Source organism: Microcebus murinus, chromosome 9, assembly GCF_040939455.1.
Source record: "Microcebus murinus isolate Inina chromosome 9, M.murinus_Inina_mat1.0, whole genome shotgun sequence".
In the NCBI taxonomy this organism is placed as follows: Eukaryota; Metazoa; Chordata; class Mammalia; order Primates; family Cheirogaleidae; genus Microcebus; species Microcebus murinus.
The window spans coordinates 56,973,529-56,999,396 of NC_134112.1; the positions used below are offsets into that span (position 1 = coordinate 56,973,529).

The 25,868-nt window shown below is 35.0% G+C and overlaps 1 protein-coding gene across 1 annotated transcript in view; it reads right to left on the minus strand.

Moving 5' to 3' along the window:
* The window catches only part of GNAI1 (G protein subunit alpha i1), an 84,123-nt gene that overhangs the window by 25,319 nt on the left and 32,936 nt on the right, over positions 1-25,868 (minus strand). The window contains exons 2-3 of the mRNA XM_012779493.2: positions 4,383-4,425; positions 4,150-4,291 (exon numbers count right to left, since the gene is read on the minus strand). Of these exons, the coding sequence (XP_012634947.1) occupies positions 4,150-4,291; positions 4,383-4,425 (185 nt within the window). The remainder of the gene's footprint in view (positions 1-4,149; positions 4,292-4,382; positions 4,426-25,868) is intronic.

A 25,868-nucleotide genomic window follows, 5' to 3' on the forward strand; every position in this document is an offset into this window, starting at 1 on the left:
CGAACTATCTGTGAGGAAGAATTAGTGTTTTGGTTTATTTTTATTTGTTTTCAACCTATGTCAGAACAGAAAAATAAAACCATATAACATACAAAATATAAATCTGTATTTTTAAAACTATCAGAGTTAACATACAAATTACTCTGTCAGTTGACAGAAACATCTAAAAATTTATCCTTAATTTCTATACTGACTTTGTGCTTATTCTTATGATCCATGGACCACATTTTGAGTCCCACTATTCAACATGCCTACTGCCTGAGACATGCTAATAGGCCCTTACGTAATAGTTCTCGAATTTCACACTATTAGAAACATAATAATCCGAATTATCAATATATTATCATCCACAGATAGGCAACCCTCATTTTGAAAAAGTCTTGATAGGACATTAGGCATAAAATTTGATTGCTCAATGCCTGCCTTGAAAACAATTTTGTTTCCTCTCATTTTGAATAACTAATGTGTAATCTCTTTTGCAAATCAGATAACTGCCAAATATGAAGCAAACCACAGAAAATCAGTCACCATTTCTTAAAATTTTACATCTTTTTACTCAGTTCTCACCAAATCAACCTACATAATAAGATGTAATCCTAATCAAAATACCAACAGGCTTTTGTTGTTTGTTTTATTTCAACAGGATTGAAACAAATCCTGGGGGAATTGGGATTTGTTTCAATTTGGGAGGAATTATGGATTGGGGGAATTAAACTGACTCTCAAATTCATCTGGAAGAGAAATGCATGACAACTCTCAATATCTGGTAAAAGGATGATAGGATGGGATGGAGTTACATTACTCTACCAGATACCAATTAATTCTATGAAGTGATAGAAATTAAAATAATGTGATTCTGACAATAATACAGTAGCACAATAATACCTATAAAATATAACAACAACAACTGCAACAACACTTACTGAGCATCTGTTATGATCAAGGCATGTCATAGTGCTTAATATTCATTATGGCATTATTCCTCATAACCCTACAAGGTAGATGTCATCATTATTTCCATTTTTATTATGATGAAACAAGCTTAACTGATGTGGGAAAAAAACTAATACATACATTTAAAAAATGGAGTCCAGAAACATACCCAATTTAATGCTAAGGGCATTTTCAAGTCACTGAGGAATGGACTGATTATTTAATAAGTGGCTGCACAGCAAGAGATGATCATATTATAGAATTTATTTAGATCCAACCTAGCAACAAATAAAAATAACATTTACAGGCACATGAAGAGATAAATATAAAAATAAACTATAAACATTCTAGAAAAATTAGGAAATTTTTAAAAATAATTGCAGGGTGAAGAATTGCCTTTCTAACAAAACACAGAGAAGTCAAAATTGATTATGAAAACCTTAATAGTTCTGCAACAAGGAAAGTACTAGTTCAAAAAAGTAAAAGAAATATGCTAGCCAAAAATACCTGCAATATATAAATGAAGGGTTAATATCCCTAACAGCCAAAATGAATCAATGTGAAAAGGACAACCGAATAGAACTGAGTAAAGATTACTAACAGGAGTTCACGGGAGAAATATTATACAAATAGACAAAATGTTTTAAAACAATTCTCAACTTCACTAAAAACCAACAATATAAAAAGAAAGATAATATTTCACATTCATCAGATGTTTAAAATTAAAATGTTGATAACAGTAATATCTGAGTTGGCTAGACTCTGGGAAAAGAGACATTGATGCATGGTTGTTAGAAAAGATTATTCACGTTGCTTTTCTTTGGAGAGAGTAAATCTGTGGTACTTATCAAAATTAAATATCTGGTTAACCTTCAACTCAAAGTTAATACTTCCAAGGACTGTCACTTCAGAAATAGAAACATACTGACTTCCTTTGAATATACTATTTTTTGTTCATAGAATGCTTTTTCCCTGTTTTTGTCTAGAAAACTTTATTCACATTTCAATACTAGGTTCAAACGTTCCTTCCTCATGTCCAGGCCATGATTAATTCATCTTGGTCTTCCATAACACAATTCCAAAAGCCAAGTAGTACTGTAAAAGCGTATATACAGGTGAGGCAACACAGAGCATTTAGTGGACCGCCCAGAACCAACGAGAACATGAAGACATTTGTGTGAATGAGTTAATGATGGCTAAAGCAAACAGGAGTAATAGTCTGAAGGTAGGAAGAAAATAGTTACTGGGGAATAGCCAGAGAGAGTCTAAAAAGAGTGGGACTAAAGATGAGCAAAAACAGTCCCACATATAGATTCCTAAGCATAGAAAACCGGTTAAAAAAAAGCTTGTGTTGAGAAAGTAGTTACTTCCAATCTTGAAACTACGCCCATGTTAGGTTTTAAAAAAAATTTTAAAAAGGAGGAAAAAAACAGTATTTCTTGAGAGAAAAACTTAAAAAGGAAAAAGAACTCATAAAAGCTGCTTGATTGACCCTTCATTATCTCCTAAAATGGAGGCTACAAAACTTTTCTCTCTTATAACCATATATAAAATCTGAATGCAGAATACTGTATATGTGAATTTGATAAAAGGTTTAAATTACTATAATTGGAACTACTATAAAGTGCAATTTATATTAATTCTTTTTCCTTAATCTAAGAGTGTTTCCCTTCTGTATATTTCTTTTAAGCCCAAATTAAAAAGCTTAGTGTGATTAATGTTTCAAAGTAGATTTCAAGATCGTTTTTAATAACTATTCATAACATTCTTCTAAATTGTCTTTTGTGAAATAAGATTTGATCATATCCACAACATTTTTTGCCTTATCTACTACCCATTCAATCTGTAATTTAGGCATTTATCATTTATTCATTCAGCAAATGCTTTTGAGCTCAAAAAACATTTGCTAAATGAATAAATGATATATGCATAAATTATTAAAAATGATCTTGAAATCTACTTGAAAAATTTTAATGAATCACATTAAGCTTTTAAATCTTTGTTTAAAATAAAAACCTTAGCAAATAAATATGGCCCAGTAACTTATAAGAAAAATTTAAAGTAACTTACTAAAAAAATAAGGTTTATTTTGCCAACTTCTCCAACGCATATTCCCTAATGATCCTTTTGTTCATTTTTCATTCATATTAAGTATGAATTGGGTTTGTATGTTAAAAAATCTAGCTGACACTAAGACAAAAAGAAAAAGTTATAGTCTCTATACACAAAATTTTCATAGTATTAGTAGGCAGATAGCACACACATATATTGAATGCATACAAATACAAAGGAACTATAAAAATAAATAATAACAACGTAATAATACATCTACTTTGTATAAAAGGTATTTAAAAATTAAGCTAGAGATTTGGCTAAAAGTTTCTGGTCAAGTTTTATACTAGTCATTAAAAAAAGAATCACAGTAAAGTATGACCTATACACAAATAAAGGACTTGAAATAAACAGATTAAGCAATCAAACAGAAGCTCAGGGAAAAAAAAAAAAAAAAGAAGGTATCCTCTGGATTGATTCAGGCCTGTTTCAAATCAAACTGAAACAACTTACTGGTCCAAATAAGGAAGCACAAGCACAGTGCCTTGGTTACCACTAGCTATATGGCAATCTTTCAATCATATATTCCAGTTTCTCTCTTGGCAAAATAAAGGGATAGAACTAGCTTGTTTCTGATGGTCTCCTTTAGCTCTAAAATTCTGTACGTATGTTTTCATAGCCAATATTTTTCTATTTCAAAGATAAGCAAACTTTTATACTGCTTTCATTTTTCAAGATTAGATTGCTTTTTAGTCTGGGCATGAATACAAATAATTAGCTCTTTTCAGCATTCCAAATTATAGAAACAGATTTTGAAGAGGGCCAGTATAAATAGTTTACTCAACACTATCTACTAAAAGTTGTTATGGGGATACAGGTGTACCTAATATAACATGCTATAAAGAAAGTATTGTAGTGATTATTCAGTTGATCATCTGATAAAGAAAGCATAGCTATAAAGGAAAGATTATACAATCCTATACATTCTTACTTCACTCACTTCTAATACACTCAAATCACTTTACTCACTTCTATCCTTTCGACTCCTTCTATAAAACAATCCTGCTAGTTGACATGCCTACTTTATACAGTATATGGTATTAACATGCAAGTTATTCTGTTTACTCATCAATCAGGCCTGTTCCGACAAACTTAATAACTTACCGCCCGAGCTGAGTCACCGAAGTCTATCTTTAACCTCCCCATGGCCCGAATAATGGCTATAATTGACTGGATGGTGTTACTATAGACCACTGCTTTGTACTGTTTACACTCCTCTTCTGAATAACCAGCTTCATGGATAATTCTAAACAAGACAAAAGGAAAAAAAAGAACCTTAATTTCCTTTGATGGAAAGGTAAACATAGAAAACAAATTTAATGTTTAAATCTACTTACTTCATCTGCTTCACAATTGTACTCTTCCCAGATTCACCAGCACCTAAAAAAATAAAAGATTTCTAACTTCATCATTTCAATATATACAACCTCCAACATACACACACATATGTGGTCTCCTCTCTCTCTCAGAACCACATTTTGTTTTATATTAAAATGAGAGACAAGTGACTCTTAACTAAAGTCAATGGCAAAATAAAAAAAGAAATAAAAAATAAAAATAAAAATAAATAAGTAAAATGAGAAACAAAGCAGCAAATATTAGGATGAACAAGTCTAAAGATCAAATGTACAACGTAAGGACTACTGTTAATAATAGTGTATTGTACTCAGGATTTTTGCTAAATTAGTAGATTACAGCTGTTCTTGCCACAGGAGAAAAAATTGGCAACTAAGAGAGGCTGAATATATTCATTTGTTTCACTGTTGCAACCATTTTACTATGAATTGATATATGTATCTAACATGTTTTATACCTTAAACATACAAAATTGATTTCAAAATTAAATAAAATGAGCTGTATTAGTTTCTAAGTCCCTTCTGCCTATTACTTCATAATAAATTCAATAAATTCAACTGGAAAAATGCTTTCATTGTTTTTTGTGTATATTCTCTAAAGCATTAAAAAAGTTCCATCTCCTACAATTTAAACTGACTCACTATAGATTAGTTTTATTTGAGATTTTGCTCCCCATCGAAAGGTGTTTTAACTGCTTGGCCAATTATCTTATTTTAACCTTTGGTTCTTGTGAAGTACAGCAGTGGTGCCAACAAACCCCAAGAAAAATAATTTTTACATATCGGATGTTTGACTAGCTATGTCACATGCAATGTGTGTTTAATCACCATTATTAAACACTTAATACATAGCCAACATGATTTGCTGATTTGCTAGCACTGGGGACACAATGGTGTGCTGGATAAAAATGTGTCCTCCTGAGTTGTTTTTTCATTTTCCTTGTCATGCAAGTCATAAAGCCAGGAGCCATTTTCAAAACTCTCCCTCACTCTCTCCATACACAGGGTCTCCTCATGATTTGAGTCCTTGCCATTATGCTAATCCAACATGAAAATACTACCAGTGAAATAAATGGCCACTTATACAATTAGGGACCTATTAAGTAGCCTTCCCACTTAACAACAGCTGCTATCCTGATACCAAATTAGATCAATGATTTGTCAGGCTCCTCTTGATTCCTTGATATTGAGAACATCTGAGCACAGGACACAAGCTATGGAAGACATGACAAAACTATCAGTTGGCTTCACATGTCCTAGAGGAATTTATTACTGTTTGAGAGACAGGGCCCTGGATTTTCCGTACCGAAACCCTATTCCCATCTTTCCAGGGCCATTCCTACAGCACTTTATTACGCTCAGCATTACTGAACAACTCACAGTTCCAAGAACACCCACTGCTGATCATGCCACACATCTTCAAATACACTGTTTCCCCTGCCAAAATGCAGTTTGCTCTGTTCTTGTCACCTTGGTGATCTTCTACTAACCACCAAACTTATCTGTTTGTCCACCTCTCCTGACCCACTCTGCATGTGACTGCTGCCACCTCTCACTCTGCACATGTTTATATTTGAATTCTCGGCAGCTAGCTTGTGCTAGACATGCAGTCAACCAAACAGAAATGTCCTTGGATTTACGTAAGCTATCTGTGACTGATACAATTAGATGGTGACTACAGCCCAGACTGTAACTTCTGGGCTGCATCCTCCCTTCGCCCTTTTTGCCCTCCAGCCACACAGACAGACACACACAGATCCAAACCATCAGAGGCATCTGAAAACAGGGTGTAGTGCAATCGTCTATTTGAAAGTCTGGGGATAAAACTGTCTAAATTTTACTTATGGTTTGATATTCAGGAAATTTTCCCCAAATGCCCTCACACAATAGAAAAGCAAGGCACTGAATAAACAACAAGGGCATTCTTCACTTACAGACAGCCTTTGAATCTTTCAGGGTATCTGCCAATAAAAACAATTCCAAGATAAACAACCCATTATTTATTAATCAACAACAGTGTACTTGGCTCTATGAAAAGCACAACTGCAGGCATTATGGCGCATGCATTTCTCTAATCCAGGGGCAGTCCACCCAAGTAACACAACCTACACAGTTTCTAGCATGACTGTCTAGCTCTGGGTTTCCAGAGTACTGGAAGTTGAGTCAGCAGCTGCCATACTGTGATGATGGGACATTCTAGATCCCAATATCCATACACAAGAGAGGTGCTGATTCCACAGGCATAATGAGCTTTGATGAATAGCCACCCATGGTCCATTTTGTTAGTGAAACAATTCAAAGGCCCAGAGAAAGGTTCAAGCAATACAACCTAGTGAGGTATGTGAGCCCCACAAGGAAGAAAATCAGAAATAGTAAAGAATAAGACAGTTTCCATTTGAACTATGTATGTACAGTTGAGAACTTTTAAACCTTAAAAACGAATTTTCCTAATTTCCTGACATTATCTTTAAGTTTTAATCACTTTATAGCTCTTAAAATAATTGTTAATGTGAGAAAAATAGCTTACTTTGCAATGAGCATCTAGTCAATGGCTTATGGTTCAAAAAAATTCTGAAATCTATTTAACATTAGAGAGTGGAGACAGCAGTCATATTAACTGGATTTCTACTTTCCTTCCTAGTCACAAAGTACTCTTTGTGGAGTAGAGATCTCCCAGGCAGAAATCCTGCAAAAATCTTTCAAAGATTAGCAATTTACATGATTAATTTTCAATTCTCACTTCCATGCAGTGAGACTCCTAGCAGAAAAATTACAAATGTCAAATGGTTAAAGTTTCAACATTCTAAATACTGGCATTCTCTCCATACAATATACAGGAAAGAGTTAATGGTTGTACTCTAAAAAATCTCAGTCACTTTTGAGAGGCCTGCAGGAAGAAATATTGAAAAAAAAAAAAAAAAAAAAACAACCAATACATGAGGTGTGGAGGGGCATGGGCTGGGGAAAAGGGTACATTTTTCCAGCAGCAGTCAGTGCTCCCATCCTACTAAAAGCAACTTCAAGTAAAATAAGGAATATATAACATCTATCAATCAGGAAAGATCAAAGTGTATATACCACTTGCAGGCACAAGGCCTGGCTGGTCAAGGTGACTAAGTGGCCTGCAAAGGAGCTGTCAACAAGCTGGTCACTGTGCAGTGAGACTGCAGAGGCAGAGTATGTGCACTATGGTCATGGGAGGCCCGTGACTATAAAGCAAAAAAGGTGGAACACTGAGGAGTCATCCTCCCTCAAGTCTCCTGCAAGAAGGAAGTGGCTGGCAGAAAATATTGAGCCCAGCAGGAATGTGAAGTGGAGCTTGGCAAATGAGAAGACTGCACCACAGAGATGCTGTACGGGCAAAGGAGCACCACCATAGTAACGCAGAGAGAGAACTCACCTGCAGTTTGGGGTCTCAAACATACAGCAGCCTACTCATAGGATTCATGAAAAGGAAATGAATCGAGCTGAGCCAGGATAAAGAAAGGAAGGAAGAATAAGGGTAAAAACTAAAAACAAATCAGGATCTTAGTAAAGTAACTCTTGCTAGACTCTAATTCCTTGAACAGAATCATGTAATTTACTAGTATAAAAATGACAAACAGCATCAGGCTCTGAATTTGTTGAGGGGTAGTAAGAAAGTTTTAAAGTTTTAACTGCCAGCAAAGTTTTTTTTCTAAAAAAAAAAAACAAAAAATATCTCTGACCTCAGAAAACTAATACTTATTTTTTTTTTTTTTTTTTGAGACAGAGTCTGACTCTGTTGCCTGGATTAGAGTGCCATGGAGTTAGCCTTGCTCACAGCAACCTCAAACTCCTGGGCTCAAGCAATCCTTCTTGAGTCCAGGCTCAGTGTCCCAAGTAGCTGGGACTACAGGCATGCACCACCATGCCTGGCTAATTTTTTCTATACATATTGTTAAGTTGGCCAATTAATTTGTTTCTATTTTTAGTAGAGATGAGGTTTCACTCTTGCTCAGGCTGGTTTCAAACTCCTGACCTTGAGCAATCCTCCCGCCTTGGCCTCCCAGAGTGCTAGGCTTACAGGCGTGAGCCACCGCACTTGGCCTAGGGTCACATTTATATCATTTATTTCTTGGTTTCGGGGTTCAAAGCTGCCCAACATCAAAGGTTGTTCAGCTATAACATGGTGATTTAGTCACGTTATCTTATGCTGAATTCCTGATACCACCACTCTCCTTTTAAGAAATTCCAATTTTTATGTAGAATTTAATAATTTAAAATGTCAACACTGAATAAGACTAAACTACAATTTAGTTTTAAATGAAATAAAACTAAATTAAATGTGCATTTAAAATCACTTTTGTTTATCATGGTGCTATTATAAGATTAACAAGATCTAGGCCCTTATATTTAATGCAGAAGCAAACAAAGGTGGCATAAGGGCAAATATAAATAAAAAAAAGAGATTTAATTCTCCCTGTTGAAAGTAAGGGAAAAGATTTCCCTCCCCTCCTCTTCCTTACAGCTATGGTCCTCAAACCCCAGGCTGTAGACTGGTACCCCTTCTGCCTGTTAGGAACTGGACCACACAGCAGGTGAACAGTGGGCAAGAGAGCAGAAACTTCATTTGTATTTACAACTGCTCCCCATTACTCGCATCATCGCCTGAGCTCTGCCTCCTGTGAGATTAGTGGTGGCATTAGATTATCACAGGAGTGCAAACCCTATTGTAAACTGCACATGTGAGAGACCTAGGTTGTACATAAATCATCCCAAAACCATCTCCCGCGCATGCCCCAAGGAAAAATTGTCTGCCATGAAACTGGTCCTTGGTGCCAAAAAGGTTGGGGACCACTGCCTTACTGTATTTACTTTAGAAATATTATAACTGGAAATACCTTCCTCACTGTTTGAAATGTATATAATATATCCTTTTGAAACTAAATAGGCCTTTATCAGCTTCTGAAGAACCTGTAGCCTTCGCTTTGAAATGTAAACATCAAGGGAGATATTAATACTTCCCTGGCACCTTGCTCCTAGATGCAAAACCACCTCCAGTCATAAAGATAGAAGACTGTTTCACCTCAAGATAAGGCCAGTTAGCTAACACAAATTTTCATCCCAATTACCACAGTAAAGTTAGGATGAACTATGTGTGAAAAAGGTGAAAAAGTCCTCTTGAGGACACAGTTATTGTTTACCTTGTAAACATGTAAGTAATGGGTTGTACTGGCTTGGCTATATGAGAGGGTGAGATTTGTTTATACAATCTCTTAGCAGACTGCCTGTGATGCATATCAGATTCTGGTTTAATGCTTATTTTATAATATAAATGTTTTATTTCTCTACTATTTTTTGTGGAGAGGATTTCTGGGTTAGGGGAAGATTTTGTTTTTAACTATCACTCCCCAACAGGAATAACAATCTAAAATCTTTTCTATTTAGCTATAAGAAGCTCTGAACTTATATTTAAATAAATATTCATGTATATATGGGATATATTTGACATTCTGGGATGAAAGAATAATTTGATAATGGCTGTAAACAAATCAAAAGACTCAAAATGACCCCACTTCCCCCAATCTTAACTTCCCATAAAACTATTCCCCTAGCCATTCATTTGTGTGATAGGTGTCACACTATTACACTGGGCAAGAATGAATGCACAGCAAGGAAATGAAATCAGTATGTTGAAGAGAAAGCTGAACTCCCATATTCATTACAGCATTATTAACAATAGCCAAGATATGGAATCAACCTAAACGTCTGTCAACAGACAAAAGGATAAAGGAAATGTGTTGTGATACACAAGCGCACGCATACACACATACAATGGAATACTATTCAGTCTTAAAAAGAAGGAAATCCTGCCATTTATGACAATACAGATGAACGTGGAGGACATTATGCTAAGTGAAGATGCCAGGCACAGAAAGACAAATATCACATGATTGTACTTATACAGTATGTACAGTCTAAAAACGTCAAACTCAGAGCAGAACTGTACCAGGGGCGTGGGCTGGAGTTGTTCGGGTAATGTTGGTCAAAGGGTCCATTCAGTTAGGATGAGTAAGTTCTGGAAATCTACTATATAGCATGTATACTTGAAAACTGATTAAGAAAATAGATCTTAAAATGTTCTCACCACAAAGAAACGATAAGTAGGTGAGGCAATCAATAAGTTAATTAGCTTAATTTAATCATATATGTTTCCAGGTACAAAAACACATATATTCACACCACAAATATATATAATTTTTGTATGTCAAAAAGAAAAAGAAGGAACCAACCCTGTAGGTACCTGGATTTTGGACCTCTAGCCTGCAGAACTGTGAAAGAATACATTTATGTAATAATAACAATAATAAAAAGAATGCATGCACATACAAGGCTACTCTAGAAAGGTAGGATGAAAGAAAGAATTGTGTAGGACACTTACTCTTTCCTGCCAGCCCATTCAAATAGATCATTCAGCTAACTGAACTGACAGACCACGTTCCTAAAACTCGAGCACACAGACCCACAAGGTGAAGGTCGGAAGGCCAAAGAATGTTCTTGAGGGTCTATTTGTATAGTTATTAAAAAATAACTTCTGAGAAATTCTGAGTCACTTACATGCCACCGTACATCTGCACAGAGCAGTCCAATTTCAAAGTCTATATTTGAGTTTGTTTTTAAAACTACCTAAGATACTTAAGCAAGTGCCAAATATAGTGTCTTGGGGACCTCTCCATCCACCACTCTATCTGGTTAGGCTGTCAATCACCTGACCCCTTACCACTAAAGAACGTGTCAAGTGTTTCTGGCTGGCCCATCAGAGTTGTGTCATCGGCAATAAAATTCCTCACTGAACAAAACATTTCACAAATTAATATAAGATATTTATTTATAATATAAAATATATATATAAAAACTTACAAAAGAATCACTTCAGATAAAATGATTTTTCTCCCCACAAAGGAGATCCAGACACCAGATTCCTTTCCTGGCCTTTTATGCAACAGCTATAAAGAAAGATCACAACACTGAAAGCATGTGAAACCTGCCCCAAAAAGTCATTTTCCATGATCACAAAATGGAGGATGCCATTAAAGGATGGGGCCAAAACAGAGGGAAACAGCACTGAGAATGAGAGAAGACCAGGACAAGAGACAGCACTGCTTGAACCTTTAAATGAAGCCATAGTCAGAGAGAACATATAATTTTCCCTCCAAATTGGGACCCTTTTGAGAGTTAAAGCACGCACAGGTAAACCAGGACTGAGCTGGGCAAAGCAGGAAACGTGTCACTATAGTCATAACTGAAGACAAGTCCACCTTGATTTCCAAGCTATGAGAGCCAGTTATGACTTTGTTTTCTGTCAGGTGGACCCAGAGTCTGGACTAACCCTGTGCCAAGTAGTATTACTTTAATTATCTTGAGCTAATGAGGGAAAAACAAAGGAGGTTAATGATGCACTGCACCAAATGAGGGCCAAATCATAAACACTGCATGCTGTCCAAAAGAAATGGAGAGAAGTTTAGGTAGAAAAAGATATGGGAAAATTGAGTCATTGCAGGGCCCACTGTAGAAGAGGTATGTTAAATCAAAAGAATCATACTGAAGTACAATTTATTGTGGCTAACAGATCATTGTCATATTAAATCAATGATAATTTTACATTTAAATTTTATATATATATAATTTATGATTGTTTTCCTTTATAGTTCATGTAAGATATATAAACATAAGGAATTTTACTTCCTATGACAGTTACACATATTTATGAAAATAATTTAGAACTGCACAAGGGAGAGTTTTTCTTCATCAGGAAATCATACATTGCTTTTTCTAAAGCTCAAGTCTAATTGTTCTCATTTTGCTAAGCTGTTACTAGTAAGGACCAGTAAATGATCAACAAATGCAAATGTTTTCAACTTTTCCTATGTCAAGCTACAATTCTCCATAGGCCTCTCTCACATCTGCAAACATCTGTGAGCAGAGGTACCAACTACCTTTGTTCCTAACTACCTTTTCAAGGATGTCTGTATAGAGAACAATCTTGGAAGACATACATAATGTCTCCCTCTACAGCAGAGGGAAGATCTGTTTACTATCCAGTATAATAAAGATAATGTATCCTCCAGGACAAAGGTCAGGCAGACTTACTGTACGTTATTAAAAAAAACTGGGATGCCTAAGGTTCCCATACTATAACATAACCCACTGCTTGTGCAGCCATCACCTGGAATAGTTCAAGTTCCCTTTACATAACTGTGGCTTAGAAAATCACCACAAATGCTGACTCTCTAGCATAATTGCTCTAATAAAGTCCTTTTTTGTCTCTGAACCACAAATCTCATGTCTTTTGTCAGCAACCATGAAACTGTCGTAGACTAATTTGTTAGCCTGTGAGCAGGGGAAAGTCTCAGATACTGAACAGTTCTTGACAAACCATTATGCTTAATTTTAAGTAATTCCTACACTTTTGGTAACTAAGGATGCTTCTAGCCATTGTCTTTATTACTAAATTACTTATCTTTCAAAAATTCTAATCTTTTTCCAACCCAAGTGGCAGCTAAAACAAGTTTGCCCCATAAATCTAAAGAAACAGAACTGTGGCTTTATCAAAGTATTAATATAATAGTATCTTCATCACCTGGGAATTTGTTACAAAGGATATTTTCTCACCGAGAGGTTACTGAATCAGAAGCTCTAAAAGTTGGGTCAAACTGTGTGTTAACAATCCCACCAAGTGATTCTGATGCATGTAAAGATTGAGAACCATGCATCTTCTTTGAGAAAGAAAAAGGTCACCTTTTTTTTTTCCTGGATTAATGGTCAAAAAATAGTCATTAAGTTGCTAACTAGGTATTAAAAACAAATACATTGTCTTATGAAATTACATTTTCCTTCCCCCCAAAATAGCAAGACAAGTAGCACTGTTTTACATTTCTGCAAACAGCATAATAAAAGGCAGCTTGATTCTCATATCTACTTTAGCATTTAATATACTGCAATATACTTTGGTTGAAATATATGAAGAAAATCCATTTTCAAGTAATTATGTAGTTCAAAAAGGGAAGAGCATTCAATAGCATTTATAGATACTTGTGGATAGTCTTTTCTTATTCTATACTAAAATTTGAAAAGGGGTAACTTCTTAAAGTTTGATTATAATGTGGAATCTGAAGTCATTTCTATGAACTTTTTATACCTTGGCAGAGGCACACCTCGGAAATATTACGGATTCAGTTCCAGACCACTGCAATGAAGCGAATACTGCAATAAGGCAATTCATGCAAATGTTTTGGTTTCCCAGTAAATATAAAAGTCATATTTACACATACTTACAATAGACTGTAGTCTAGTAAGTGTATAATAGCATTATATCTAAAAAACCCCCCAATATACATATCTTAAATTGCTAAAAGATACTAACAATCATCTGAGCCTTCAGCGAGTCATAATCTTTTCACTGGGAGAGGCTCCTGCCTCTATGTTGATGGGTGCTGACTGACCAGGGTGGTGGCCGCTGAAAGTTAGGCTGACTGTGGCAATTTCTTAAAACAATGAAGTTTGCTACATCAATTGACTCTTTCAGAAAACATTTTTCTGTAGCATGTGACGCTGTTTGATAGCATTTTACCCACAGTAGAACTTCTTTCAAAATTGCAGCCAATCCTCTCAAACTGCTTTATCAACTAAGTTTATGTAATATTCTAAATCCTTTGTTGTATATCAACAATGTTCACAGCATCTATACCAAGAGTAGATTCCATCTCAAGAAACCACTTTCTTTGCTCATCCATGAGAAGCAACTATTTCAACCTTGTTAAAGTTTTATCATGAGATTGTAGAAATTCAGTCATATCTTCAGGCTCCACTTCTAACTCTAGTTCTCTTGCTATTTCCACCACATCTACAGTTACTTCCTCCACCGAAGTCTTGAATCCCTCAAAGTCACCCATGAAGCTTAGAATTTAACTTCTTTTAAACTCTTGTTAATACTGATATTTTGACCTCCTCCCATGAATTGTGAATATTCTTAATGGCATGTAGAATGGTGAATCCTTTCCAGAAGTTTTTCAATTTACTGTGCCCAGATCTACTAGAGTAATCACTATCTATTGCAGCTATATCCTCACAAAAAGTGTTTCTTAAATAGTAAGAATTGAAAGTTGAAATTACTTCATCATTCATGGGCTGCAAAAAACATGCTGTGTTAGAAGGTATGAAAACAACATTAACTGCTTTGCACATCACCATCAGAGCTCTTATGTGGTCAGGTACGTTGTCACTAATCAGTAATATTTTAAAAGAAATCTTTTCTTCTGAGCAGTAGGTTTCAACACTGGGCTCAAAATATTCAGTAAACGAAGCTGTAAACAGATGTGTGCTGTTATCCAGGCTCTGTTGTTCCATTTATAAAGCACAAGCACGACAAACTTAGCATCATTCTTAAGGGCCTGACGATTCTCAGAATGGTAAATGAACACTGGTTTCAACTTAAAAGTCAATACCTACATTAGCCCCTAAAAAGAGAGTAAGCCTATCCTTTGATGCTTCGAAGTCAAGGCACTGACTTCTCCCATCTATGAGCATCCAAGACGGCATCTTCTTCTAATATAAGCCTGTTTTTTCTGTACTGAAAATCTGTTGTTAGCATAGCCACCTTAATCAATTATCTCAGCTAGATCTGGAAAACTTGCTGCAGCTTCTACATCAGCACTTGCTCCTTCACCTTGTACTTTTCTGTTATGGAGATGGCTTCTCTCCCTAACCCTTATGAACCAACCTCTGCTGCCTTCAAACTTTTCTTCTGTAGCTTCCTCACTTCTCTCAGCTTTCACAAAATTGGAGAGAGTTAGGGCCTTGCTCTAGATCAAGCTTTGGCTTAAGGAAATATTGTGGCTGGTTTGATCTTCTACCCAGACCACTAAAACTTCCTCTATATCAGCAATAAGGCTGTTTTTACTTTCTTATCATTTGTGTGTTCACTGGAGTATCCCTTTTAATTTTCTTCAAAAACTTCTTTGCATTCACAACTTAGCTGTCTGTCACAAGAGGCCTACCTTTTGGCCTATCTTGGCTTACAACATGTCTTCCTCACTAAGCTAATTATTTCTAGCCTTTGAGGTAAAGTGAGAGACATGTAACTCTGTCTTCCCCTTGAATATTTAGAGGCCACTGTAGGATTATTAATTGGCCTAATTTCAATATTGTTGTGTCTTGGGGAATAGGGAGGCCAAGGAGAGGGAGAGAGATGGGAACAGTCAGGCAAGTGGAGCAATCAGAACACACGTTTATTAATTTGCTGTCCTATTAAGGATATGGACATGGTTTGTAGCACCTCAAAACAATTACTATGGTAACATTAAAGATCACAATCCCAGATCACCATAGCAGATATAATAATAATGAAGAGAGTTTGAAATATTGTGAGAATTAGCAAAATGTGACAAAAGACAATGAAGTGAGCTGTTGGAAAAATGATATCCACAGACTTGCTTGAAGCAGGGTTGCCACAAACCTTCAAGTTGTTTAAAAAAAAAAATATATATATATATATATATATATGCATGAGATGCAAAAAAGTAAAGAGCAGTAAAATGAGGCATGCCTGTACAGTAAATCCATCAGTCTATTTTGTATTTGGAATGAGTCATTTACCCATGTTTGATCTGGAAGTTGATTCACTGAGTTATGCAGAATTGCATATTGACATATTTAATTATTTTATACATATATGCATATACACATATATATTTTTAAAATTCCTTTTTTAATATCACCCATCTCATCAGAAAAGGCTTTAAGTCTTGGGAAGAAGTCAAGAAGATCCCAACAACAGGGATAAGTTAGTTAGCTAGTTTATTTATTTATTTTTGCTTGAAAGCTCAAATTAATTATTTTACTAGCAACAAATAACTGTTAGCTGTTTTCCCTGAAGTGAAAAGCTAATGCTTCCAAATCTTCAAGTTGGAGAAACCATTGTTTGCCTATTAAAAATGGTTTTCCAAAAAAAGTATAACCAGTTCAGTTCAGTTCACAACTCAGTCAAGTGCTTATCCCAAACATAACCGACCTTAACACTTTGATATACAGCAGAAGTAATTTAGGTTTATTTCCTATTTGGTCACAGGGAATATTAAAGAGGTGAGTATTTATAGTTCAAAGTATAATGAAAATAATAATATTTACTTCTTTAGCTTTTTCTTTTATCCCAAGTGCACAATAGTGAAAAATGACTAGTACTTGGATCCCTAAATGTCCATGTGAGGCAGAGCACCCTAGCCCTACTTAACCTTAGATTACATGGAAGAACTAAACATCTATCTTCTATAAGCCATGGACAAGTTAGGTTTCTTTGATACAATAGCTTGGCCTTCATGCTGACAAATTTTTTAAAAGTTGGCTACATTTAAATATATAACAAATATACAAACATGTAAACATAATATATAAACAAAATAAACAAACTAAAAAGCCCCCAAATCTATTTTTTTAAATCACGACAAAATGGATAGGCAAATACAGAATAAGGAAAAATATTCATAATTAATGAGTATCAAACTATAGATTTCTTTAATACATAATGAACATTAACTTACAAGAAAAATACCAATATTCTAAAAGAACAGCAAAGGCTGAGAAACAATACATGTAGAAAAACACAGCATATATAGTATTTTAAAGCAACATATAAATAGACATACAATCATATAACAAGAAAAGTATATGGGAAGAAATACATTCAAAAGATAAATGTTTATATCTGAGTAATACGATTTTTCTTCTAAAACATTTCTTTAAATTCAAATTTTATACTGAATCAAAATTGCAATTTATTTAGAAAGATTTGCATCTTTCCGATGATTAAAGTTGAATAAAATCATCTTCTTTAATCTCATTTGCATCTTCCCACATTCCCATGTCATAACTCATGCACATAAATCACACATTCTAGTCACAGCAAATTACTTTTACTCTGTAAAGTTTCAGGATCATCCCTGTCTCCATTCCTCCCTGGCATTTTCTTCCAAGTTGAGCCTCTTATCAACATGGGCCCTAAAAAGGACCACATCATGCTTAGGCAGGGAAGCTTCTGGGTTTGAGTCTCCCAACCAAGGAACCTCCAATTTTCAGAAAGTGTGGTAACTGAATTGACAGACACTGGGCTGTTACATGGCCCAGAATGGCAGGAGGAGGAACAACCACCAAGACTGTAGCCCTACAGAAACTCGGGCCTGCAGGAGGAGCCCCAGGAGTCAGGCTCTAAGCCAGGCATCCTCAAACTATGGCCTGCAGGCCATATGCGGCCCGCCAAGGACATTTATTCCGCCAGCCGCTGCTGCCTGTCCTGCTTAGCAGCCGACTCGTCCTGGGCCCACAGTGTGCAGTGTGGAATGTGCGCCGCACTCTCCAACAGCCCTCCAATGGTCTGAGGGACAGTGAACTGGCCCCCTGTTTAAAAAGTTTGAGGACCACTGCAGCAAGCCATGCACTACACCCCCGTGTGATGCCAGGGGCCCTAGGTGAGAGCCATCACCTCTGAGACCAGAGGAGGCAGAACACACCACATCTATGGGACCAGACTTTCCTTGCTACAATAGTTCAAGCAAGCCACTCTTCCCTCCCTCTCTCCCTCCTACCTACCCACTGTCCCTAACACCAATTAAGGAGAACAGCAGGAGGGGGAACTCAGCAAGTGATGAAACATTTTATCTGAACACTACATAAACAGACTGTTTAAATTATCAGACAGGACTAAAGCCCAAGCATTTTGCAATTTTTGAACATTTTGCAGTTTTCCCCTACTCATCAGCAGGTAGGGGCTTACAGGAGGTAGGGTGATTTTAGGATAATTCAAATATGTTTTTACTTGGCATCTAAACTATAGTGTGAATTAATTCTTGTAATCCTCACTATCAACACATTATTAACAAGTTTCTAAGCATATTTACAAAGCATACTCTGTCATCACCTTCATGACATGGCTTCCATCTCAGATGTAAGACACCTGGTCATGATCGTACTGGTACATGGACCTTGCAGTCAGTGGGATGAAGAGAACAAGTAGGGGAAACGGAATTAATACCCTTTCCCTACTAGGGTACGACCCAAAAGTTGTACCTGTCACTTCCACTCACATCCCCATGACCAGAACCTAGTCCTCTGGTCTCAAGTGGCCACAAATAAGGCTGGGTAACAGAGTCACTGGCTATGTGGCCATGTGCCCAAGTAAACAGGTATTGAAGGACATTGGATCCTGGGGGAGAACCAGAAGTTTCTGCCACACAAAAGCCTATTCTTTCCTTTCCTTTGCTCTAAGGTAAATTTTTTTAAATTTCAATATTATGCAAATCAACATATGCAAAATCAAAGAGTGGAGGTTTTTTAAAATTTGTTTTGGTTTTCCTCCTGAAAACTAAGTTGAATGCCTTAGAAAGACAAGAAATAAGGCCAGCTACTAACAGATGCTATTGAATTAGATAAAGGTGAAACAATTGTTAAATAGGGAGGAAAAAACTTTAAAATCTGGAAGAACTCTTCATTTAGATATTTTGCAAGTATTTTTAAATTTCTCTCTTGAAAGGAACAGAAATGGGAAATAAGGGGTCCATTCTGGATATACAAAAAAAGATAACTGTGAACTATAATCAGTGAACAATACCTCAAAAAAAGAGGCCATGACCCTATATCAAAAGATTGCTAAATAAAAGTATACCTATGTTTTTGACCAAAATTAAATATTCAAGGTATGTTTCTAATTATTTTATTTTATTTTTAGAAGATCCCCTTAAGCTGTTTTTAAGAGATGAATTCTGATCCCATCAGGACAGAGGAAAAACTTTACCCTGTATACCAACATATTCGAAACTTAATTACCTCCATTCTCCCAACTGTTATACTCCTCTTAGAACTATTTTTTTAAATGCTTAAATCTGTATCAAGTCTTTAATGCAAACTTCTTAGCATGGCATTCCAAGCATTCTAGGATCAGATCCAAAGGCCTTTCAGCCTCATTTCTATACCTCCAACCATTCTCTAGCCATATATATCTTCAAAATAATCTACCTAATCCCCAAGCCATAACTATGTTAGACAATCAAGTCAAAATTGAATAAGATGTGGGTTGATTCTAGAGTTCAATCTGGACTACAAGGTGACAGTCATGCAAATGAATAATCACAATGCCTATTTTTTCATTCAAAATGTATGTATTAAGTACCTACTGTATGGCAGGCATAATGCTGGACATTGAGGACAGAGTCAGTGGGAATAATATCTGCCGGCCTTGCTCACATGAGGGGGAGGAACAGGTGGCAGGAAACACTTCAGATGGTGTGATAAGGAAAGCAAGAGATTAATACATGTGGACAGTTTACTTAATATACCAACACCTGCTATCAATGTATCTTAACAACAAATTAATTTACCTAGTAACTCACTGTAAGAACTTAATTAATGAAAAAGAAGAAATGACAGTAAAAGATTACAAAAAAGTTGAGACAAAACCTGTATAAGAACGACAGCTATATTGTAGTTTTTGCTGTTCGACTAACGTTTCAAATACCATTTTTAAAACCATTTTTCTAGGAAGTACACTGATAAATAGGATTATGCCCAAAGTGGTGGTAGAGAAAACTATAAACTATTTCATTTAAAGAAAAGCTGGAGGAGGGAGGAATGTTTAGGGAAGAAAAAGACTAAGTGAAAATAAGATGTCTCATAAACAGCTAGAGAGCCTTCACATGGAGAGAAATTACACTGTTTAACACTGAAAAGATTAAAATTAAGATCAATAATAGAAGTTGTACAGAAGCAAGTCTGGCTCCAGAAAAGAAATAATCTATGAATAATCTGCTGCCAGAATCTATGAAACTATATCATTATCCATAGGACTGTCGCCCTCAACTCCACCTTAGTTCTCTATGGTGGGAAGTAGTTTTTATATATAGTTTCACTAGAAGCCATTTTATATCAAGATGTAAATTTTTAAAAAATGAGGCAAAACACCACTGGATTACACTAATGGAAATCATTAAAGATATCTATACAATCTTGATTCATGCACTTGTATTATTAATAAAATGTAGGTTTCATATAAACACCAATAATAAAAGATGACACTGAGTGTATACATTTTGAACATTAACTAGTTTCTGCTCGGTGTCAAAGTCCAATGAAGATAAATAAAAGACAAGCCATCACTGCTTTCCTTCAACAGCTGTCTCTACCAGTCAAGAGTCTAACAGTGATAAATGATGGTGCAGCTTTAACTAAATCCCTGCACTCCTTCATGCACAGTGACAAGAGACAATATTTATAAAGAATATAGCAAAAATTCTTGAGTAAATACCAATTAAATTCATAAGATTTTTTAATAAGAAAATCCTTATTTTTTTAAATAAGGATAAATAATGCATCAAATTCCTTATGATTGGCTACGATATGATTAAATAGGTTGGCAAGTATTGGTAAACAAATCAGAAAAGGTTTATGTAGGTAAAGAGGCTTTATACCATCAGTGATTTAAAATTTTAATCTGATGATATGTTAGAGAAAAAATTATTTGGTCTTATTTCGAGAACACTTGTGTTTCTAGATGAACCAGCTGCCCTAGGACTACAGAATCAGAAGAAATAAACCTCTGAATTGTCAACTGAATTTTCTTTTTTCAAACTGTCTTTACTAAAGTCACAATATGTTCACTGTAAAAGGCACTGCTGCAGTGATGCTAAATGTGAAAAACGTATTTCTTAGAATTAATGATATATGATACCCTTGATATGATGATGATGTATGATACCCTTGATCCAATCTCATTAATAGAGATATAAATGCCAGGTTAGAGCTTCCCATTAGGAATTTAGTATGCTAAAGTTTTAAGAGGTAACAAAAGTTAATAAACATGAAAAGATGCTCAACAACTTAGTTATCAGAGAAATGCAAATTAAAACCACAGTAAAGGTACTACTTCACACCCACTAGGATGGCTAGAATCAAAAAGTTGGGCAATAACAGTGTGCATGAAGATGTGGAGAAACTGGAACCCTCATGCTGGTGGAAATGTAAAATGGTGCAGCCACTTTGTAAAACACTCTGGCAGCTCTTCAAAAAAATTAAACAGAATTATATTTGATCCAGTATTTCCAATTCTGCACACATGCCCAAGAGAAATGAAACATAAGCCCATGCAAAAAGTTATTCATGAATATTCACAGCAGTATTGTTGTAACAGCCAAAAGGTAGGAACAATCCAAATGTCCATCAATTGATGAATAGGCAAACAAAATGTGGCCTACCTATACAGTGAATTTATCTGGCCATAAAAGGGAATACATGGATGAACTTTCTGAACATTATCCTAAGTGAAAGAAGCCAAATACAAAGATTATATATTATATGATTCTACTTATATGAAATGACCAGAAATGTCAAATCTACAGAGACAGAAAGCAGATTAGTGGTTGCTTAGGTTTGAGGTAGGGTTTTGGAGAAATGGGAGGGGACTCCTAAGGGTACAGGGTTTCTTATAAGGGTAATGTAAATATTCTAAAATTGATTATGGTAATGGTTGAACAATATTGAGAATATACCAAAAAAAGCACTGAATTATACAACTGCAAGTCAATATTTGGTGAATCATATCTTAATAAAGCTGTTTTTAAAAGTTAATAAAAATTTGAGAATAATTAGCAAGATAATTTAGGAATGGTACTAAAAACCTAATTATAGACATTACACTGATGTCCCTCTGATGACATCATCCTGAAACACTAACACTTGGTTCTTTGTTCCTAAGACCACATCTTTCCTAAATGAAACTTCCATTCTTCCTCTGTTTCTACTGTTTAGTACTATGACTACACAGTTTGACAAAAGACTAGTGATTTTAGATGAAGTCCAAAGATTTCATACATAATATGAGAGAATAATGTATTTCTACTACTTTAGTATGATATTAGTAATAGTAAAATATTCCCTCAGGAGGAAATTTTAGCCTGTAAGTCTCCAACTTGCAAAAGTTAAAAGGTTTTAGGCCATTTAACAGTCATGATAGAACTTTATTACAGACAGACAGAAGGGCTACTGCAGGGGCAAGAGGATGGAACACCATCCCAAATGCCACGTGTAGGATGTGGAATCCACAATTGTTGTCTTTCAAGTCAAAGTTCTTGCTCCCTGTTTTAAATCCAAGAACATTTTAAAATGAAAAAGTCATGAAAATGTTTTTGATTATGGCAAATAAAATCAAAAGAATCAGGGACAGAAATACAGAAAGAGGGTAATGAGAAAAATATTGTTTACATTTAAAAGACGGAACAACCAACAATAAAGAAATAGAAAATAAAGAACTGGTAACAGAGGAAATATATAAGCACTATAAATGTAAGAAGTCAATCTCCACCCTCACTTATCATTAAAAACAAAACCTGTAGTAAAATATTTTTAGTCAAACCGTTATGGTAAATTTTTGGAAATGGTGCGGTATGAGGAGTACACTCATATTCTGTTTATTAACAACCTTTCAGAGGGCAACTGACTATTTCAAAGCCTTAAATATCCTAAATCCAAACACTATCATTCTTTTTAGTGGCATGGCCTAAACACATTTATGCATTTTAACAATATGAAAAAAGTATACATGACCTAAATGTCCAGGAACAGAAGGGTTGTTAAATTATGATATAGTTATATGCAATGTATTTTTAAATAAATATTAAAAATGTGATGGTTCTACATGAGTCAACATAGAAAACCATACAGGATACATTATATGGCAAAAAAGCTATGAAAGCATATGACTAAATATGTATGTATTGATATACACATATATAATTAATCGAGCAGTATCTGAAAGACTATACATCTAATTGTTGTTATCCCCTGAGATAAGCTGGACTTATGATTGTTTTTCATTTTCCAGTTTATCCGTCTTTTCTTAGTAAATTCTTTTCATATTAATCATATATCACTTTATAATAAAAAGTTAGTTTGCAATGGAAAAATACCAAAGTCAACATTGTATCTAGTAGGCAAGTGAAAAAATTTAAGAGATTAGACATATGATGGCTAAAAATAAAGATTGAAGAAGACAAAGCTAAAATAATTGAAGAAATTCATGAAAATAAAATGTTCACATATCAGAGAATAAAAGTGAATGCATACCATAAATTAGAAAATATGTGGGATGAGTTAAAAAATTAAGTAGAAAACAGTTACATGTGACACGGAGATTATGACATTAAAATGAACAACAACAAAAAAGACATTAAAACAGAAAGTCAGGTAAGTCTACAAATGACAATTTTCAAAATCAAAACTTAAAAATCCAGTAAGTTAAATATCCACATTCTGAAGGAAGTTGGACTTTTATCTATATCATATACAAAAATTAATTCAAATGGACAGAAGAACTAATCATAAGAGATAAAACTTACAAAACTCTGAAGAAAACACAAAGGAAAAGCTTTATGACATTGAATCTGGCAATGATTTCTTGCATATGATATCCAAAGCACGGACAACAAAAAAAATGAGCTAAATTGAATTTCAAAATTAAAAACCTGTGCATAAGAGACACTAAGAAGAAAGTGAAAAGGCAACCTACAGAATGGGAGAAAATATTTTCAAATCATATACCTGATAAGGGATTAATATAGAGAATATATATATATATATAAAACTCCTTTAGCTCAATAACAAAGATAACCCAATTTAAAAATGAACAAAGGACTTGAATAGACATTTCTCCAAAGAATATATATCAGATACTCAACATCATTAATTATCAGAGAAATGCAAATCAAAATCACAATTAGACGCTATTAGGATGGCTGCCATAAAAAAACAAAACAAAAACAACAGATGCTGACAAGGATGTGGATAAACTGGAAATCTTGTGCCCTGGTGGTGCAAATGTGAAATGGTACAGTCATGATGGAAAACAGTATAGCAGTTTAAAATTAAAAAATAGAATTTTTTATTCCAAAATATATATATATATAATTACCATATGAACCAGCAATTCTCCTTCTGAGTATATACTCAAAAGAATTAAAAGCAGGGTCTCACAGATATTTTATAAACCCATCTTCATTGCAGTGTCATTCCTAGCAGCCAAACAGGTAGGACCAACCTAAATGGCCACTGATGGCTGAATAGATCAACAGATGTGCTGTGGAGATTTTATATATATATATAAACAGATTAGGTTATTAAGAATGAAATGTCCAATTTCCTTAAGTACTAAGTTTGACAGTTGATATCTCTGACATTTCACTTTGACACTTTTTGTTTTATGTTTATTGTGAAGGTATGTCCTCATTCTTTCAAATGCACATTTTGGCTTGTGCCAAAATTTTTTTTCAGAGCAATTTTTTGGTGAAACCGTGAATAAGTCAAACATTTGTATTATTTTCAAATATGAGTTCCGCCTTGGAACCAATGCAGTGCAGACAGCTTGAAATATCAATAAAGTGTTTGGGACGGATGTGGCTAATGAATGCACAGTATGTTGATGTCTTGAGAAATTCCATTCTGGTGATTTTAAACTTGAAAATGAGTCACCTGAGACCAAGATGCACAATGATGCGCTGAAACCTGTAGTGGAAGCGAATCCATCTCAACCTGTACGTGAATTAGCAGCAAGATTTTACTTTACTATTCCAACAATATTGGACCATTTGAAACAAATGGGAAAGGTAAAGAAACTGGATAATGTGTGTCAGAAGAAATATCATCTCGGAGCTTGCCTTTCTTTGCTGTCAGGACATAAAGGCAAACCATTTCTACACCATATTGTTACATGTGATGAAAAATGGATTCTTTTTGACAATCGCAAGCGTTTGGCACAATGGTTGGATACAGATGAAGTGCCAAAATGCAGTCTAAAACTGAATATTCATCCAAAAAAACTAATCATGCCTGTTTGGTGATCCAGAGCTGGTAGTATCAACTATAGCTTCATGAAACCTGGTAAACTGATTAGAGCAGATGTCTACAGCAACCAATTGGATGAGATGATGAGGATGCTTGTGATTAAGCAGCCACAATAGGTCAATGGTCAAACCTCTTGCAAGACAATGCTCAACCACATGTCATACAAACCACACTGCTCAAACTACAGAAGCTGGACTTGGAAACTCTCTGTCATCCACCGTATTTACCAGATCTTGCACCAAACTGGCTACCACTTCTTCCAGGCTTTGGATACCTTCTTGCAAGGAAAAATATTCAATTTTCAACAAGCTGTGGAAAACTTTTGTGATTTCATTGCTACTGGCTTTCCAGATTTCTTTGCTGCTGGCATAAACGAGCTACCATTAAGATGGCAAAACTGTGTTGACAGTTTAGGCTCATACTTTGATTAATTGTACTGCTTCTTGGTGGATATATAATAAACTACACTTTGATTTGAAATCAGACATTTCATATTTAGTGACTATATATAAATAAATGCAGTTATTTTTCATTCTTAAAAAGAAAAGAAATTCTGATACATGCAACCAACAA